Raw genomic sequence first — 14,743 nt, 5'->3', positions numbered from 1 at the left:
TTTCAAAACAAACTCCAAGAGGCCACCTCGCCCAGCTCTCACTGCTCTGCATTTGGCACTGAATTGGATAGAAAAGGGATGATTTATCCTCTCTATAACAAATCACAGCCAGTCAGTAGCAAGGATGCCCGCTGAGTGTAAGGGGGGCCCTTTGGGAGTTGCCCAAGCAGCAAAGTTACTCATCCTGAAGCCTTTAAGCTCTCAGACAGCAATTTCCACAGCGCAAATGAAGATTAACCACTGTCAGTGTTAACTGTGAGAATAAGATCTCACTGTTAGGGGAAAGTGCCCTGCCTGCTCTGCAGAGGGACAAAGAGCCAACCCACAGGGTGTGCCACCAGGCCAGGGTGCTGCAGGGCTGCCACATGCCCTGCTCCAGTCCTTGTCACAGGCTCACCCTGGCAGATAAGCAGGGCTGTGCTAAGCAGATTGCTCTGCGGGAGGAGCTGATGGAAGGGAAGCACAAGCATTAAACACTGTGAGTCCTAACTCTGCTACTTTGCCCAGATGGGATTTATGGGGTGGGGAGGGGGAGAAGAGATGCAGATGGAAGAGCATCTTCGGCCATTCCAAGTGTTAAAAATAAGTGAGATATGCGCCTTAGGGCTCAGCAGATTGAACACAGTGATTATATATTCTCCATAATTCTTCACCTGGGCTTATGCCTGAGAAGATCCTGACCCCTTCTTATGCCACATATTGCAATAGGAATGCCCAACCAAATGTTGAAAACCTATTTAGTGAACATCATTTCCATACACAAAATTAAAAATGCTCCCTCACATGTCTATTCCTTCTAGTTTTTTAGCTGTTTAGAAATTTGCAGGATATAAATAAAATTAGAAAAAAAATCAAAACCCCAGAACAAAACTAGGAGCATGAAAAGAAGCAGGAGCACTGTGTGAATTGTGTGAAAACTGAACTACCTTCATAAAGATCAGCATATTGCTCTGAAAGATCCCCTCGACTCTCCAGCTCCAGATCATGCTGGAGGGTCCCCAGAAGCCCAATGAGTGAGAAAAGCTGGGTACATGCTGGAATGAGGAATACCAGCTGCCAAGCACAGGTGGGCACCTGGCAGGTGCCCACCCATCCAAGACCTCAGGCTACACCTCCTGGGGCAATTTCTTTATCAGCCTCATTCAGCAAAGGCACCTGGGGTACAGATATGTGCACAGCTGCTCTGCATGGGTGCCATGCCCCCCTGCCAGCTAACAACAGTATTTTAACTTAAAACCATCACCATCTCTGCCACGCTGCACCCACAGGCTACATCCCCAGCACTTATAAATCAATGCAAACACTCGGATTATTTTTAAAGGCCAGAGGGATGTTTAGGTGACCTAAACTGTCTTTTTGTGTACAGCAAGCTGTAGCATTAAATCCACCTACTTTAACATGGAGCCTGATTACACGTGCTGGCCAGCCATCACGTCACTCACTCCAGGGGTGCTACACCAGCTAATAAGGAGTGAAACTGTGCTCTGTAACCTGCAACAGCTTGAATCTGCTTCCTAGCACGGCTCTGCAGACTCAGGGCAACAGTCTCATCACTGCAGACGCAGGGAAGAGGCAACAGCCAGCAGTGATTCAGTGACCCAGGGCAGAGTGATTGCTGCAGCAGCACATCTGCAGCGCATCACCTGCCAGCGCCTTCGCACACCGATGCAAAGCAGAATGCTTCAGACACATACAAGATGCTTTAGACACAGAAGCCACCAGAAAACAGAGGTTTGGAAAGCAAACCAGTGCACCCTGAAGGGGTGAAAGCCAATAAATATGTAAATTGCATTCTCCCACTGCCTTGAGGTAACAGGGTTTTGTTACCTGTTTTGGGGTTGATTACAAAGAAGTTCTGGGGATTTCCACTTGTAATCCGGTAAGTCAGTTTTTCATTAGTGCTGGAGTCAGGGTCCTGGGCTTGGATCTGAATGACAGATACATCCTTTGGGGAGTTTTCCATGATGACTGGGTAATAGATAGGCTCAGAGGTGAGAGGGGCATTGTCATTCACGTCCTCCACTTCAATGTAGACTTCAATAGTAGTGTAGAGTGGGACAACACCATGATCAGTCGCATACACCGTCAACCAGTAGGACTTGGTCGTCTCCCGGTCAAGAATATCTGCTGTGTAAATAACTCCTGTAGAAAAACAGCAAGCAGAGGATGTCACAAATAGGATCAATAAGAAATCACATCTATTTTCATGGGGCTCCACCCGTAGAAAAATTCAAGTTGTCCAACAAATGAAAGCAGAAGTCTAAGCGCGGGAATTGTTTTGTGAACTCAGCTCAACAACTCAATCCTTTGTCCCAACAAACTGAGAGGGAGGGAAGGTAAAAGGATGGCTCTTCATAAATGCCCTAATGCTACAGCCATTTCTTTGCTAGAACTGCAGCTGGCAGAGTAACAGACGAAACACCATCGTTTTCTGCTTTGTGATGCAGACTTGTATAAACCTCGCTAGGGAGGGATACAACCACTGACAATGAATCGCGCGCAAAAAAAAAAAAAAAAAAAAGTGGCTTTTCTTTTCTAGTTCCTGCCTGTGCTCTTGCTAAAGAAGAAGACCTAGGAGGCAATTTAAAATAAATCCATCCAAGTTCAGAAAATAGGCAGTAAATTTAAAATTGAGCTCACTCATTGCACAATGCCAAAATCCTGGATAGCAAGCAATCAAAAGCTCCCACAGCAGCCCTTAGACAATGAATATAACAAATATATTTCTATCCTCTTTTATCAGAGAGGAAGGAAAGGCTTGGCCACTTTACCCACTGCTGTAAGAAAACATCAGTTGGTTTTCCACCTGGTCATAAGAAACAAAAGAGAAAGTCTGTCTGTGTATAAGGAGATGAAAAGGTTCTTGATATTTCTGTCATGGAAGTGATGAGGAAGGGCATTTTCTTATTTTGATGCTGGTGTGATTCTGGCTCAGAGCCACAGGGAGGCATTGAATTACCAGCCCCGTGCCTGAATTGTCCTGGCACGAAGGGCTTCCACCCACCTCATTTCTGCCTGAAGTGCTTTAAAAATCCATCCTCCTCCTGACATGAACACCTGGTTTGTGTCTGGTTGGAACCAGATGACCCTTCAGGTCCCTTCTAAACCAAGTCATTCTGTGATAAAGCAGAAATTCTGCCACTCTAAGACTTGCTTGTATTGGCATAGTCCAAACCTTCACTGGCTTAAGCACTGACCACGAGTGCAGAGAGGACCAAATACACCAGCACCACAAACAAAATCAAACCAGCATCAAAATAAGCAAATGCAATTCCTCACCACTTCTATGACACATGTATCAAGAACATGTTCATCTCCTAAGACACACTAATGCAGTGGATCTCAAGCTTAAGGAATACTCAAATGGACTGTTTGTAAACCACCAAATCATGTCATTAGTAGATGGCAAATGATGGAGGAATTGCAGGGCAAAACAGGAACACAAGAAACCTGAATTCAGTCTCAGATGTGTTTGATGCTATTTAGAACAAAATTACCAGTTAATCATTGACAACAGAGCTGCTCTAAGGTCAGGACTAATGAAAGACATGAGTGTCTTTTTGGCTTTGGGGGTTTTTTAAGGATCTGACTGCACTGTTTCCACGACAGTGCAGCTTCTAAGCTTCAAGTCTTAGAAAAGTTATCAAGGTAGCACAAAACCCAACCACACAGTCACAGAGATGCCACATGCTCTTGCCTTATAAGATATATATATATTTTTAATACTACAATTTTTTTTCAAGTTTTGGATTTTTTTTAAATGTCTTTTAATGCTAGTTTGAACTGACAAGTGTACTCCTAACATTTGACCAGCCATATAACAGAGAGAGGGGAAAGGAGCAGCACTGATTCTGCACTGATTCTGGTCATGTGTGAGCTTAGGTTGTTTCATAGTAAACTCAGATCCATGTCCTTCTCACTCAGGCGTATTATTCACCCATCCTAGGTGAGCAGGGCAGCACTGGAGGACAAAAACAGAGTGTATTCTAAATATTCTTGTTGGCAGCAGCCTGTGCTATGTAATGAGTTTCTGTAGAAACATAGGTGAAATATATGGTGAACTGTGATGAAAAAAGCCTGCAAGTCCAGAAGAGAAATTGCACTGCAAGAATGAGAAGTGCCCATAACAACCCATAGAAATAAATAAAATAAATCCACATAAGAAATAATAAAAAAAAAAAAGATGAATATTAGTGATACTAGAGATGATGATTTATTCAGAAGACAAGAAGAATTATTTTACATCTTTGAACAAAATTTGAAATAAATAAGTTTCTCCCCTAGTGAGAGCACAGAAGGTTTTAGCAGATTAACCTATGTTTATGAAGCTGAATTTCACTGATACTGAGGTGATAATAAATCTATCTTCTGAGTCATTCCTTCATTTTATAACTCCTGGCAACAGTCACTTTTCATTTCTGTATTTCAGAAGGGAAGGATCATTGAACAAGCATTAGCTACTGCCAACAAGTCTGCTACACTGGTTCTTACTTTTACTTTTGATTTATTAAAAGGTCCCAGATACAATTAATTCCTTTTCCTCAATAAGTCTTGTCGTTTCACCTGTCAACACCACACAGAAGCTTGATGAATAAGAAGACTTTTGTTCACTTTCAGGTTTTCCACATGGAAATCCTTTCATCATTCTGGGAATACCTTCTACCATGCTCTTCAACGTTCGGTACAAAATGCCTCCTTGCTGTACACCCATATATAGATATAAAGGTAGTACCCACAAGAATACACAAGCTGCCCAGATATTTAATGGATCACTCCACACAGGTGTGGATGACATCCTTCCAGAGGAATGCCAAATGCCAGCTTCACATGAGGTGTTAACCATTGAGAGTAATGATGATATTTGGTCATCAACACTACTTTTTCATCACTATGGGATGAATGCAAAGTGGCTGACAGAGCTGAGATCAGGAGCTGCAAAATATTCCCTGGGTAGTCCACAGATAGGCTCTCTCTCACTTCAAGCTGAGAGAAAGGAGGGGAATATCCTTGGATAAAATCACAATAAATTCATAAACACATCACTTACTTCAAAGCTCATATATATTAACAGGTAATAGCTCCTGCTATTATACGAGCAGAAAGAAAGAGAGGCCTTTGGGCGCAGCTCTAAGGGCTTTTCTTAGATGGGTTTTTGTGGTGCACTCTTACAGCTGCTTGCCAATTAGAAGATAAAGGTGAACAAAGTAATGATGCCTGAACTAAAAAAATCAAGAAGAAACAACTGCAGAAATCATGAAAATTTCAAGAGAACTAAAACCCAAAAAGTTCCAAGATTTTGCAGACACATTTCTGAACAAGACAGATAAAACAGATGTTCTCATCCACTGGGATGCTACACCATGAAGGCACCACAGAGTGTTTTTACATGAGACAGCTGAAATCCAAGCACACATCTGTGAGCCAGCTCTTTATGTTGCCCTCAGCTGGATTTTGCAGTATCCCTGGAGGCCTGGAGCCAGCACTACCTGAGGCCCAGGGCAGCCTCAGAAATAAAGCCAGCCAACGATCCAAAGAGCAGTGCCACTAATATGCTTGCCACTGCTCTCCTCCAAGTACATATGCCCCACACAATTTGCCAACCACCACGTGCATTACAAACGCTGTAAGTGAAAAATAACAACAGAGTGCATTAGTTGCTGAATAAAATCCTCAGCACATTTATATGTAAATTAAGTGCAGCCCTTGGGCTCGGCAATGTGCCAGCAATGCGAAGGTTGTGTGCTTGTTTCTCTTTAAGGCTTGTTTTCCCTCCTTCCCTGAAAAATAATGGGATAATAATGTTTTCTGTACCGCTCCTGCAATTGGACACAATGAGACATAGCATTATGAAGGATGAAGGAAAAAAAAAAAAAAAAAAAGAAACCATTAAAGAGGATGAAGAATCGGGGTTTCCCTCCTTCTTCTCCCACTGATTTGCTGTACATCTGTCACCAGACCACTTCAAATGATGTGGTCCACCCAAAAAATATCTGAAAGTCATGTATTTACTATCACGATGAGAAGCCTGAGAGGCTCTTAAAACAAAGAGGGATTAGAGAAAAGCATTATTTCTTTCATCACCTCGTTTTTGCCCCCTGTTTGTTTACTTTACATATTTGACAGTACTGTGTATATAGGTAGCGTGATGGATGGACCTGCCACAGCTCTTAAGGAGAATGTTTACTGGAGCTGTCAGCCTGGCTGTTTACATAGGTGCCCATCGCCATGGATATCTGCTACACACATACGTTCCTCCTAAAAGTCAGATCATCCTTCATGAATACTCTCAATAGCACAAACATTGAAAGGAGTTCAATTCTGTTTAGTTTTTTCAAGGCAAGATTAAAAGACAACTTGGTGGTCTGTAAGAAGCTGTGCATGGAAAAGTCAAAAGAGAGAGTAACAAAGCTCTTTAATCTAGCTGAGAAAAGCAAACTGAGGTCTGATGGCTGGAAGTCAACGGCAGAAAAGGCAGAGTACAAATATTCAACAAGGAGGATATCCAGCAGGAGCAACTGCTTGTCAGGGACAGGCCAGAATCTCCCATCATCTGGCACCTTGGTACTGAGACAAGACAACAGAACCTATTCTTCTACCCAAGTTATTGGCTGAGCTTCAGAAACTAACACAGAATGTGATTTTGCTGAGTGGCTCAGTAGCCCACGTTACAAAAGTTGTCAGTAGAAGTAGCCATGCACTCAGTAAACGATGAACAAGATATGGGAAAAGAAGACTGACTATGAAGTATCTGCTACTCTTCCAAAAACTACCACACAGAAATGCCACATAGAAACACTTAGTTCTCTCCTTTTCAAAATATTGCAGTAGTTTTGTAGGGACACATATTGCATCAATTATCAATTGAGAAGAGTCTCACTGACACAAGATGTTGCTTATTTTCCTCAACCCTTTTCAGGAGTCTGAGCTAATTGCACAAATGTGCATCTCAGACTGGGAAATCAGGAAAGGTTAGATAAGGTGAATGGCCCCCTTATTTCCAGAGCGTGGTCCAGGAGCAGCTGTAGAGGCGGGGAGGAGGGATGCGAGGCAGCAAAGGCAGAACACGCCCTCATCACAAGCTGCAGCACAGGATGGAAGTGACACCACAGTAACACAATCTCAGACACTCCCAGCTACCAGAGTGCAATATGCCCATCCCCACCCAAGCCAGTTCCTTGCTGGTGCAAATGCAAGGTTTAGTGGTTAAAGTCACCATAAAAATATATAACCTTCAGGGTGACTGAAGCGCTAAGGGTACCACACGCACCTTCCTGACTCCAGACTCAGGATACCAACAAACTCCCTCCATAGGCCCAAGAGCCACATCAGTTTCTGCCATGAAATGCTAGAAAAGAACATTTCCAGAGCCCCCATCTGCCTCTCCCTCCTCCAGCTCCCAAACAAAGGGGCTCAGTGCAAACCAGCTACAAAGCAGAATCTGGTTTGTCCCCAAATTAAAATGACAGAAATTAGGCCGTCAGGAATGCCGATTAACAGTGAAGTACTCAGGGCTGCTACAGCCCTAAAAGGAAGAAAGAGAAAAATCACTGATTCCAAAATGCTACTAATTATTCATGATCCTTTATCAAAGACTCTGTGAGTCTCCTGGAAGTAAACACAACACCTTGATTGTCACTGAGCTGTCAGCCAAAGGTCCTCGCTTATGTTGCCCTGCTGGGAAAGAAGCAATAAATAAAAGCAGCTTGAGAAGAAAATAGTTGCATAACGAGGTTTTAAATTTTTTTTCCTGTCTAAAATACAGAGGGGGAAGAAAGAACTTTCGTACCTCATCTGGTTGCACCAAGGTGAAGGCTTTACATCTGCCTACCCATGCTCCTACCCCCAAGATCTGGCTGGATCCCCCCATCACATATCGGCACACAGGGGAGCCATGGAAAGATTTGTGAGCGCAAATGCAAATGTCAGAGCTAATTCAGATTCCTTGTATTGAGCAGAGATGTGATTTTTGAAGGACACTTAGTAGAGAGCTATTGTAAGCAGGAAAAGTTTAAAAAATGTTGCAAGCCCATTATTCATCAAACCAGTGAATGTAAAATCAACCAAAATGTCATGATTTGCAGACAGGAATTTCACACCCAATTAAGGGAGAATATTTATGATTTCAAGAAAACTAACATTATACCTAACCAACTGTTTGGGATTTTTTATTTAGGTCCTTCACATAGAACAGTTTTGTGTGCACGAAAGCAGAGTGCATACATCTTTTGGGAGATATTTTATTCATTAAAGGGTAAATTGTAAATATAACCCAAAGGATTAAACAGTTTTAGCATAAGAAAGACATGAACCTGAGCTCCAGTGCCAGACCGATTCAGCACACTGGGGCCACCAAAGCCAGTGGGAATCAGAATAAACCACAGATTATATTGACCCCTTTGCAAAGTCTTCTCAAGCCATAAATAACCAGGGTCAGTTCTGCATGCGGGCAGTGGTGGTATCACATCAGGCACAAACTCAAGCGGAGCATGAAGGAGACCTATCGCTCATGCCCCCCCGGCTCGCAGCCGGCAGCTTGGAAAACCTGCCTCCTTTCCCTGGTGATTAAACACTGTTCCAAGGCCTTCATTTAGGGCCCCCCACTGAGCAAAGTGTGCCCTCCTGTTTTTATTTTATTGCACAAATTTTGCAGGCTTTGCTGCGTATTAAAACACAAACTCAATTCCTATTGAAGCAAGAAGAAAAATCTCCGCTGACTTAAATGGAGATTAGATCATGCCCAGGAACAAGTCCAAAAGCAATATTAACTTTGTGAGGCTATACATACCTACAACTTCCTAATATTCTTATGTCTGGTTTGAATACAAAACATATATCAAAAACAGCTCTTGTCAGATAAGGAAAGGCAGGTTACATTCCTTTTTAGGGCTTAACTTCTGATTCTCTCTTTTTTACTGATGTTTTGAATGTACAAATTTACTGTTACCTCAAAGTGCAGTTTCTGTAGTGAATATCACATCTGAGTTCCCAGAGCAGGAAAAGAGACTTAGAAAGCCAATCCTCAGCAACGCTATTTCCAACACTGAATTAGTCTGCACATAAACCTTTTACCGTGATATTACAGATGATATCATGACCATCACAACCAGCCAGAATCATCACAAGGACATTCACCATGTCAATAAATGCAATATATCCGCATTCAATAGATGAGTAGGTAAATAATATAAACTTTACAACTCAGGCTGGATTGCTACCAATATTGCTACCATGTGTTTCAGAGGCAAGTTCAAGTTGCTGGCTCCTCCCAAAGGAGGGAGCACTGCTGCTGCTGCTGTGAGCAGAGCACCAGCACACAGAGGGGCTGTAAACCACTGCTGCTCTGAGAGGAAACCACCAGCAGGCAACGCTTTAGATCAAACACAGCCAGCTGGATTGAAATCCAGCTCAGGTACATTGGGAAACTCCCAAATTTTAAAGGCTGGAGCTGATGGTCTTTTCCAACCTTAATGACTCTGTGAGTCTTCTGACCTCTGAGGTGCTGGTCCAGTCCCGGTTAGGGAGGGATACTCATGTGACTTAAATGCAAAGTGCAGCTGCAGTTGTGTTCTGTCAGGGCCATTAAATCAGGTACAGCCCATCAGCACAGCTTAAACTGGCAGGATCTCAACACCAGGCTGGGAATGGTGTCCTGGCCGAGCAGGAATTCTGGCCAGCTCTGCCTCAGGCTGCAAAACATAAAAGTAACCTAATTTACTACAGGTAGAGGGGAAGTTCAACAAACTAAAAGCAATAGTCAAGTTCAGGTCTGGCCACTGCCCTTCTCAAACAGAAATAATTATTTTTAAAGGTATTTTATTTTTTTAATATTCATATATGAACACATTAATATTTATGAAGGCATTAGTATACATACATATATATATAGGAGCAATGTTATTCCAAGGGTGAATGTTGCATACTGAACTGGCAGTGCCACCCACTATAAGGACGGAGTTTTCTCGGGAGTCCTGTCACATCCAGGTGTCCCAAGGCTGACACCAGGGTTGGGGGACTGCTGCCACAAGGGCAAACTTCCCAGTGAAGCAGCATTTTAATAGCACTGAAACAGAGGCACATCTCAGATTAGGTGCTTGACCTTCCAGGCTATTTATATTTTGAGTTTTGAGGAGAGTTTCTTCCCTCTTTACCTTGAAATTACTTAAATTCAATGCTGAGTTCCTTTGCTTGCTTTATTTGAGGCCAAGGGGGAGGCTTACAACCTCACATCAAAATGAGCTATCACTTAAATACGACATCTTCAAGGTCACTTACACATCAATTTCAGAGCAATTTTCCAAACATATCATCAAGACACTGAACCAGAGGCTTAGTCAAATAAATTCTCTATCTTCTTCCACTTATGAATTAAATGAAATAAGATGTGCCAACATTTTTACCTGACTAGGCTTTATTACCATTTTTGTGTCTTCCATCACATCCCACTACTTATTTTAAGAAATATCCATATTCATCTTGCTTTAATATCTTTTGCTTGGGGAAAAATTATTAAAAAAAAAATCTTATATGGATGAACAAAAATTACAGCATGGACAACTCTGGAACAAACTGCCTTCAAAAGCACAAATACAGGAAAGAAACCGCTCATTTATGAATAACCTCTATCAAAGCTTAACACACTCCATCACTGCCAGACAATGCAATAAAACTCAGCAATAAAACCAGGCTGAAGAGTCATGAAGCCCCACTGAAGACAAAACTGCTGCCACGTCCCATTCCCTACTTGCGCCAAGTGCTTGAGAACAACGGGGCAAACCATGATGCTGCTCTGACAAAAGGGATTTCTTGCCACCCTGCATGGCTTGAGCCATACTGTTCAACTTTTAGGAATCTGGGCTGCTACTGGCATCCCTTTAGTGTGGTAGATGCACCTTTCTCTTTGGTCTCAGAAGCACAGCAAAATACAATGCCAGTGCACCAAGTGAACTTTGTGCTATTCCCTGGATATGCACAGACTCAACTTGTCAGCCAAATGGGCAAGAAAAACAAACAAAAAGCACAATTTTGTGGCTGTAGCAGATGTAATGTAAAATTCAGGTATCTCAAACTATCACAAAACCTTGCAGGAAGATCTACTGTAGGAATACATTCTTACTGTATTTCAGAAAAACAAGAGTTGATGGTATAATTTCACTCTACTGACCAAGCCCCATTTTTTTCTTTTTTTTTTTTAAAGCAGTTGAGGGTACAGCATTTCTAGCCACACATGAATTCCATACAACTCTCTTCATTATTATAGCCTCTCTGTATGTATTTTTCTCGCTGGATCTGATTTTATCTACTGCAAATGACAACTTCTGCCTTATTTTCTGAGCACTTCTGGGATTTCCAAACCCTTGCATGCCTTGTGCCCACCTCCGCAGCCTTCCCAACGAAACCAAATGTGGCAATGGCACCAGCAGAAATCCTCACCAAGGATGAAAGCTATTAACTCTCAATAATAATCTGTTTCAATGGGGGCATTTTTTCTCAAAGGTTTTGGCTAATGCCCAGAGTAACCCAGGTTTTTCACACATCCTCTTTAGTAGATTAATAAAGAGATCAAAGTCCGACCCATGTGTCCTCTGCCTGCAGGACTGGGAAGCTATTTTAAAAAGAAGGGTTTGCTCCTGGTTATTTTAGAAATAAGATCATAAGTGCAGCAAAGTTGAAGCAGAAAGAAAAGATGGAGAAAAAAGGCAAAGCATGCTCAAAAGGATTCTGATGAAAGTCCTGGCAAGGGACTTCTGTACCGGATCCTCTTCCTTTACAGAAAGACCTGCATCTTTTGTAGTCCCTGCAGTACAAGACATTGCTTTGGGAGCCCTTGTGCAAAATCTGTGCCAATCTGCTTCAGGTGTTTTGCAGCAGTAGTGAGGGAGGTGGAGGGAAGCAGAGGCAGCTCTGCAGGAGCCTGGTGCTGGGGAAGGCTGCCCTGGAGCGCAAGGAATCCTGCATTCCAAGCAGTGCTGGCCCAGGGTGGCTGGCCAGCGCTGATGAAGAAATATTGGGATATTCCAGCTAGAAAATGTGTTTCCCTTTTCAGTTAAATATATTATACTGAAATCAGAGTATGTATATTTTACTGGGAAAAGAATAATTTTCCCACTCACTCCCCTGCTCTGTCCTTCTTACTTGTTTCTCTTGGCCCAAAGCAAAAGAGCAACCCCATGAAAAAAGTAACATTACTCTGGAATCTGCCTTTATCTCTCTATCCAAACATTAACCCAGAGGAGCAGTCAAAAAGGAGAGAAAGAGTACCTCTTAAATGGCTTAATAGCCATGCTGCCCCTGAACATGAACAGAGCAGGAGAGAGGAGTGTGATGCACAAAGCCAGCACAGGAGCATCATTTAACCTGTCCATGTTTCCTTTCCGCAGACATACCACACATGACTCTGGAGTCTGTTTTACCAAGCATGTAAAAAAAAATTGGAGAAGATGAATAAAAAAAGGCTCCAAAAAACAGTCTGAGGAACAGAGACAATGATTTATAGTAAGGGAGTTTAAGATTTCAATCTGCAAAGCTTATTAAAAAGAAGATGAAGAGGCAACTTGATTAGAAAAATCCATGTAAGGTTCATGGGGAAATATTACTGGGAAGCAAAGGGCTCTTTAATCTAACAAAATAAGGTGGAGCGACTTCTAATGATTGGAAACTGAAGCCAGGAAAAATAAAATTAGCAATCAGCTTGATGCTCTTTATTTTTATTTTTTTTTAAGCAGATGATTAATTCCTGGAATAATCTCAGACATCTGCAAATGAGAGCTACAAACTGTTGAGGGAAAAATATTTCACAGCAAATATATGCTATGGTATAGTTAGAAAAGGATCATTTAGTAAAGATGTATAAAAGTAATATAGAATAGACAGAGATATAAAAGGGATGAGATCAAATTATATGATTTTTTTTCTTGTTTTAAGCACTACAGATCTGCTAACAATGTCCAGCTGTTTTCTCCAAGGAGCTTGGTAAAGAAGATTTTCACTTGTGATGCTGGGCTGCTGCACTGCTCCCTGTTGGGATGCCCAACATCCAGGGGTCATTTTATGCTGTCCCAACAGCTTCATTGCCAGCACCACAATGGGGAGAAAACACATTTAATTTCACTACATCACACTGGTTTTGTGTACCAGGCACCAAGGTACTCCACGGTAAGTGTGACAAAAAAAAAAAAAAAAAAAAGAAAAAAAAAAAAAGTGACTTGTTTTGGATCAGTACTACAGCTTTAAATTGCCCGGAAGTAAAGCATTTCAGTTTTTCTTAAATATGCTTTTAGGTGTACTCTAGCCTCCCTTCTCTAGAGAGGCTGAGCAGGAGACTCACTGCCTTTCATCCTTCTTACCCAGAGCATGTAAAAACACCTCAAGCTGCTGCTTCTGCCCTGGAAAGAAGTTTCAGTGACTGCAGCAGAAAAATATTCAAGAGGGTTGCCTGGAGGCCAAAATTTTGTTCAGATCACCTGCTGACATTGAGAACATTAGGAGCATTTCTTTTGTTTGCTTCAGAAAGGACAAGAGATCCATCTCCCTTGTTGAACATACACAAAGTCTCTCTGGTAGCATTTCTAAGAACAAGAATGGTTCTAACACCCCAGACCTTTTACACGAATGGGAACTTAACATCCACAAAGCAGTCCTCATGAAGCACCTTCTGCAGAGATGCTGAACATCTCCAGGGAAACCACACTAACATGATGTCTTCACTCACAATGTCATTCTGGATTTAACTAAGTTAAATACTAACCCACATAAGTATTAACTTAGCATTAACTAAGTTTAATACTAACCCACAAGCCCCTGTTGGTAGCTGGTAACTGATAGATGAAAAGCTGATACCCATCAAATCATACCAAAACCCACCTTCCTTAAAAGTTTGTGGGGTTTTTTGGGGTTTTCTTTAATGTTCTTATTTTGTGTGAAGATGGCATGATGACCCCTCAACTCTCTTGAAGCTCCTTTTCTCATTTCCTAGTAACTACCCCACCAGCATACACCTTTCACCAAAAACTCCCATCAGTCTTCAAAGGCTTCTCACAATTAAGCTGGCTCTCTCTTAGTATGGAATAAAGATCTACAAATGGCCAAGTGAAGCATCCCTGATGCTTCTAAGTGTCTTTCCAATGATAAAGTCTTAGAGACAGCTACAAGCTTTGTATGGGAGGCACCTCACCTACAGCCCTATCTGTGACTGCAAAAAGTGAATTAAGTAGAATACGTTTCCATGCTGGATTTTTTCCAAATCCCCTTGAGCAACCTCACGGTGCCTCCACAGGAAAAACTGCACATGATCACTGAGATAGTCAGAAGTTTAATTTTCTACCTTTCATACAGGAAATGGAGCAGCAGCTATAACATCAAACCTAGCACAGACACCGCACAAGCAGACCATAATTACACTTCTGTTTCACTCTCCATACTCGGTGTGGTAATAAATCCAAGGTTCAAAGAGAATATGGGAATATGACAGAGTATATTGGTGGTAAGCACCAGTTTTTTAATCTTGGGGAAGCACTAGTCTTATATTTATCTTTAAAAATCTCCCACAGGTAGGATATTCTTCTTTGGAGAAGGGAAGAGAAGGGAGAAGAAAGCTGAGATACACAAGGGACTGTGGCAAATGAGAGCCGTACAATAAAAGCTTTGACTCAGACAACTCTATCGTGATTACTGGGAACAGGGCCAGTGACTCTGTGGGTGCTTCCTTTTGGCTGAAGAGAGAGAAGCAAATAGATGTGCTCTGGCT

General features: G+C 42.1%; 1 protein-coding gene across 8 annotated transcripts in view; it reads right to left on the bottom strand.

Annotated features, from left to right (window-relative positions):
• The window catches only part of FAT3 (FAT atypical cadherin 3), a 337,712-nt gene that overhangs the window by 218,611 nt on the left and 104,358 nt on the right, over positions 1 to 14,743 (bottom strand). For all 8 annotated transcript variants that reach the window (XM_063148845.1, XM_063148837.1, XM_063148840.1 and 5 more), the window contains exon 3: positions 1,828 to 2,142. In XM_063148845.1, coding sequence (XP_063004915.1) covers positions 1,828 to 2,142 — 315 coding nt within the window. The remainder of the gene's footprint in view (positions 1 to 1,827; positions 2,143 to 14,743) is intronic.

Source organism: Melospiza melodia, chromosome 2, assembly GCF_035770615.1.
Source record: "Melospiza melodia melodia isolate bMelMel2 chromosome 2, bMelMel2.pri, whole genome shotgun sequence".
Classification (NCBI taxonomy): Eukaryota; Metazoa; Chordata; class Aves; order Passeriformes; family Passerellidae; genus Melospiza; species Melospiza melodia.
The sequence above is the reverse complement of the archived record's forward strand: the minus strand, read 5'-3'. Positions and strand labels throughout refer to the sequence as shown.